The sequence below is a fragment of the Harpia harpyja genome, chromosome 7, assembly GCF_026419915.1.
Source record: "Harpia harpyja isolate bHarHar1 chromosome 7, bHarHar1 primary haplotype, whole genome shotgun sequence".
Taxonomy (NCBI): domain Eukaryota; kingdom Metazoa; phylum Chordata; class Aves; order Accipitriformes; family Accipitridae; genus Harpia; species Harpia harpyja.
The window spans coordinates 32449497-32455496 of record NC_068946.1 but is presented as its reverse complement, the minus strand read 5'-3'; the positions used below and the strand labels follow the sequence as shown (position 1 = coordinate 32455496).

General features: G+C 36.6%; 1 protein-coding gene across 9 annotated transcripts in view; it reads right to left on the bottom strand.

Moving 5' to 3' along the window:
* Positions 1-1143: 1143 nt before the first annotated feature.
* Positions 1144-6000, bottom strand: part of LNPK (lunapark, ER junction formation factor) — a 43628-nt gene continuing 38771 nt past the window's right edge. For all 9 annotated transcript variants that reach the window (XM_052791349.1, XM_052791356.1, XM_052791354.1 and 6 more), the window contains exon 13: positions 1144-2109. In XM_052791349.1, the coding sequence (XP_052647309.1) occupies positions 1913-2109 (197 nt within the window). In that variant the 3' untranslated portion in view covers positions 1144-1912. The remainder of the gene's footprint in view (positions 2110-6000) is intronic.

The following is a 6000-nucleotide window of genomic DNA, read 5'->3' as shown; positions in this document are numbered from 1 at the left end:
CAAGCTTTGTCACCTTTCAGGCAAAATTATTTCTATTTTAAGGAAGTTCTGGAATATAAAATACATTCTCTTAAAATATTAAATAATGCATTCCCCTATCACTTTGTACCCTGTACTTTTCTCATACCGTAAGACATGTTTGGAAAAGGGACTGTTTTCTTTGAATTCCCCACTAAGATAGTCACACACAAGATGTTTTTACTAATTGTTTATATAAATATAGCCAAACACCTAAAAGCACTCCTTTAATCACATGCCTACATTCTGTCTATTGAGACTACTAATTAAAATATGAATTGCAATTTAGTTAGTGAACCAGAAAAAATTTCCTCATTTATCTAAATACAGACCAAACTTGATTCTGACTGATGTAAGGGTTGAGCTTCTAAACTAACCCCAAAGAATCAGAAAAAGCATTTGTTTGGAAAAGAAAATTAATCATTGCTGTTCACGCAATAATTATGTCTCATATAAAGACATGGATACTAAGGTCACATTTAGAAACATATTTTCTCTTGTAAAGGGCTTTTGAGCTACTAAGATTTAGCTTTTTGCTGCCTTTACACTGTAAAACCAGTTCACTTGGGGACCAAGACGATGGATAAAAAAATGTGTTTTGAAGTTTCTCCTTCCCTCCATATAGTGAGGTACACAGAAAATACACACATGATGAAACTTTTATCAGAACTACTACTAAATCAACCAAGTTACACATGGTCAGCATTTATTTCTAGAAAAAATCTGATTGATTTAGGTACCTCACTTCCAGGCACCAGAAAAATTCTACTCCACATTCCCAACTGCTATATTTAACAGGAAACGTATAACAAGTGTCCTTAGCTTGAAAAGCTATACAATAAAAAAAGTACAGTTTCAGTAATCCAGCAGCAAATATTCATTGTAATTTTAATAATAAAATCAACAGACTTTAGGCACAGTTAGGAAAGTCTTTTGGCAAATGCACGTGTGCTTCCCCTATTGATCAGGAATCTATTTCTATTCTGTCAAAGCCACCTTAGCTACATATAGATACGGTCCTTTTAAGGTGTCATATGCCTTCTGAACTTCCACACAGTAACTGTAGAATAGCTGCACACAGCAGAACAAAAATTCTCTTCTGTTTTAGGAATCACAAAGCAAGCATTGCTGCTAGATGTCTTTATTTTCCTTTAACAAAATACACAAAGGCACAAAATTCACTTACGTCTTGTCATTATTGTACAGGTATAAATAGTGCTTTGTATTCAAGTACAATCAAGTGCAGAAACTTTCTATTTTTCTGTAAACACAAAACAGTTCTGTATGTATGTGCCTCTGGTTCATCTGCAACGCAAATACCAAAGGAGATGCCATTTATCTGAGTGCTATTTAACTGAACCCTGTCTAAAAGTTAGACAATGAATAATATTAACACCACTGTAATGACACTTTCCATATGCTTAAGTCAAATGTCAGATGACACGAGCTTGTAAACATCTGTGTATTTAAAATGTACTCAATTCATTTTAACAGGGAAGCATTAAAAGTTAATGCTTTTAATCTTAAGTTCACTAGACCAAACTTACTAGGTCAGTTGCTCTCAATAATTGCTCTTTATGCGAGAGCTAAAGAGATGTCAAATTGTAGGTCACCCTTAGCAAAGCTTATACTTTTAAGTTTTTAAATATGCAAACTGAATGATGGCTACAACTGTTAAACTTCAATCAACTATACATTCTGTGTGTTAACATTTAAAGACACATGCTTAATTTACAATACCCACTTTACACATAGCTTTGACATACTGTGGCAGTTGAGGCAGTTTAAGCTCAAGCGAGATTTTTAAGTTGTACCATTAAAAAAAGCTCACCTGAATAGTAACAACAGGCATGAACAAAGCTCAAAACTAGCTACAGAAGGCACTTGAAGTACTTTATTCTGCTTTCACTAAAGATTCTTCACTTTGTTCAGCTGAAATAGACTCTGAAATAGTGTCTTCTGTTGTTGAAATGTTTTCTGCTGCTTCTTTTTCAACTTCTTCAGCTAGCTTATCATTTAGCTGCTCAGGACTTAGTGCTTTGTTATCTGTCTCATTTGTTTCAACAATCTGGGCTGTGTCTTCTTCAGAGTCTGTGGAAAAAAAATTATGAAATAACCATTTCCAGAAGTGAAAAGGTAGCTAATATTCTGAAAAAACAAGTGAAAGAACATTTTGCAATCATACACAGGTTTTGACTAGTGACTGCATGAAATTCTCTACTGCTAAAAACGATTTTATTTTTCTATCAAGCGGGTCACAGGCAAAACCTGTAAAATTTAATAAAAAAGAAAATACTATGGAAAAGAGTTCAGATCCCACTATGAAACTATTATGTATTATTTTTATGTGTTCACCCTCAGCAGAATTTTCTAAGCTTGTTCATTAGTGTGAGACAGTGTCAGAAATAAGACATGATGGTAATTTGGCTTCTTTGTGCTTGGTAATGGAAGTTTTACCAACAGCTTTTTCTATAAGAGTTCAATCTGTACACAGAACCTAAACTTTCTACTTGGTGGAAACTACTTTAAACATAAGGAGACAGATAACCAGAAAAAAAAAAAAAATCATTCTAATCTAGTTCTCAACATCTCAAGACCACCAATGAAAATTACTGCATATTGTCAATCTTCCCACAGGAAGTGTAGGAAGGATACACTGAAGTATCTTCACTCTCAATCTGGGATGGGAGTTTCTTTGATAATAGGCATAATTTTGAAGATCAGTCAGAAATATTTATCATAAGTACTACCTCTAAAGAAGTAAATTCTAGCTTCCCAACAGGGTTTCAGTAGCGTATGAGAAAAGACAATCACATTTTGAAGTAAGCATAAGCACTGAAAAACTGAACACCAAGTGTTGCACTAAATAACACAAAGGTACTGTAGAATGATACTACTGATGGCGGTTTATTAATTGACTAGTATTAGTCAATACTATATAGCATTAATGCATACCGTGAAGGCAAGCAGTTTGCAAAACTGATGCAAAGTTACAGGTCAAAAATGATAGCCTTATCAAATGTTTGTAATTTCGTATTTATCAAGACATTTTGGGTGTCTGAAAGTAAACTGGACGGCTTCAGGCTGATGTTCACAGAATTCAAGCAGGGCTGAAAGTTTTAGAACCATTACTCTGGCTTCTCCGGTCACGACCAACAAGAGCAGCTGCTGCACACCCTGGTCCAGCAGTCCTGGTACAACCGCCATGTGTCACCAAGAACGAGACCCCTCTTCCCACACACAGCTCCATGTTCAATACCTTTCTCCTCATCTACCCAGTTCCAGGCTCCATTTCAGACTGCTCAATGCAGCCCAGCTTCTCCATTTCTTCCTCTGACTTGATCTTCCATCTTAACAAGTTTGCAGCCAGCTTACCTCCTGATTCAGCTTCCTTCCCTGCTTTCTCAATCACAGGCTGCTCAACACCTGCCCTGGCTTCTTGTTCCAAAATTTCTCTGGAGCCATCCGTCAGATGGTCAATCCTCCTATTTCTGCCCAAGCACATTAATGTCCCTAGTTCCTTTCCAGACCATCCCACTCTCCCCTCCTGCTCTTCAATTTCCTTCTTGATCCCACCCCAGCCTGTGCTCAATCTTTATCACCCAACTGTCAGTTTTCTTTCTTTCATCTCTGCATTTTTTCTTCAGCCTCAAATTCTATGAATAAGTTTCTGCCTTTTCCTGCTACAATCCTTCCACACTTGGGTTACATTACTTCTTTCTTTATTGCTGCTGCTCAGGCTTGATTCAAAGTACAGGATGTGAGGAAGAGACAACTCCATGCCCTCTCAACTCATTTGTAGCATAGCCCAACCATTACTTGTTTGCAGAGTTTCAGTCCTGCAGTCCTCAACTGAATGAGGCTTAGCACTCTGCAGAAGTGACTTGTTCTTAGTCTGATCAAGGTAAAGAGACTATTCATTCAACCTGATCAGGAGGACGTCGAGCATCTACAACATGTTTGAGGACAGCACCAGGGACAACCAGCCACTAGTAGAAGCAAGCAGAAGCTTCTAATTAAAAGGAAAAAACTAACTGAGTGCATGTTCTAACTCTGTATTCAAAGGAACAGGAAAAAGATGCTGCTTTCATTTTTATATTCTACTAAAAAGTATGGAGACACTGCTTGTCTGAGAAAAAATTGTCGGGTATTATGACTTTTCCCTTCACCTTGTTCTTGACTAAACTTAGTGAAACTCCTGAAACTCTCCAGAATATACAGTTAAAACAAACCAACTTACATGGAAAATTTTGGTCTGATAATTAAATCTGACAAAGTTATAAAGAACTAAAGAGTAGGTCCTTTAAATGAGAAGTCAGAGCAATCATAGTTAAGTGATGCTACTAACTCCAACTATAAACATGACCAATCTTCATTAAACAAATACAGTGATTCCATTTTAAATGCACCAATTAATGGAAAGCTTGCCTAAAGCCAGCTTGATCTCAATATTGCATGATTTAAGTTATTGTAAGAACAGTAGCTAAGAAGAGAAAGCTCTAACAGTAAACTCAAAGATGACAAAAGAAAATTAGTGTTCTTGATGATTAATACTTAATCCTTGATTTAACTGCAGAATATAGCTACACATACATGATCTCAACAGCAAACAGCCCTATGCTGGCCTGAGGCAAATTTAAGACCTGTATCAACATAGCTTTAAAAACCTGCTCCTGGCTACAGCAGTTCCTTTTTTGCCCCCAACACTCCTACTTAATGCTTTGTACTTAGAAAGCATATGTACTTCATATTGTTAGTCAGCTACACCTCTTCTCGTTGCAAAGAATATTTCACTGCATAACCAGTGAAATCACAATACTGCATCACTATTAAATTAACTAGAATATGTATGCCTGTCATGCAGGAATTCACAAAAAAAAAGGTATAAAATAATTACACTAAAACATAGCTGCTTTACTTGTACTTAGTGTAGGAAAAAACCACAACCTTAGCACCACTAAAGTCTGAAGGACATTAGACTTTCACACCATTTTCAAGACCTTTGGGACAAGTTTTCTTCACTACTGCAGCTCCCCATTAGGGCAGACTTTCACACAGTGCCATGTGTCTGAAATATCTTGAAGGAACACACGCTTCACAGTAGTCTGTGTTCATGGCTTTGATACCACAGAAAGCTATTTTGAAGCCTTTGAAAAAGAAGCCAGATAACAGCATAGCATTTGATTCCCTACACCCTTTACGTCCTACCAAAAAGGAAAGCTGTGTTGTTCAGCAAAATTGAACTGTGGTAGACTGGAAACAATACATTTTTAAACCAGAAGAACTTGTTTACAAGTCATTAAACTCAAGTTGAACTGACCCATATCCGCTTGAGAAGTCATTGAATTCTAGCCATATTAGCTGAACTAAGGAAAGAGCACAGCAGGCAGAAACTCACATGTCTGAAAAGAAACAATGGCTTACAAAAAATATAGCAGGCTCATGCTGTCCTATGAAAGCAGAGCATATTTGGTAAAAAGGCAAGCCAAATCTGTGAAACAGAAAATGCCTCCAGTCCAGTTTTTTTAAAAAACAAACAAAAAAAACCCCACACTAACTCAGACCATTCTGACCAGAACAAACACTCAAAGTTATTTCTTAGTCCTTTATCCTTAACCAGTTTTATTCCTAGATAAAGTTTCTGCTCCATCTATAACACTTGCCCAAAGCCAAGCTCTACTTTTAGTAGAACTCAAATAAGCATGCAATTAAAGTGCCATTATTTCTGGAGGACAGCATTACTGTGAACCCTTCTGTTGAACAAACCAAGTTTCTGCATCTGCCTTTTAAATGGAAGTTCTTTCAAACATACTAGCAGTTGCTGTATTCCAAGAATCCTTAAAAGTGACACAGCATTAAATCATCATAAAATATTTCATCAAGATGGTCAAGGAATTCCATAAAAATCTAGAGACAACACAGGAAGCTGTCTCCATAAAGTGCTGACCACAGTGGTGAAATCTGAAGTTCAAAGGCATCTAA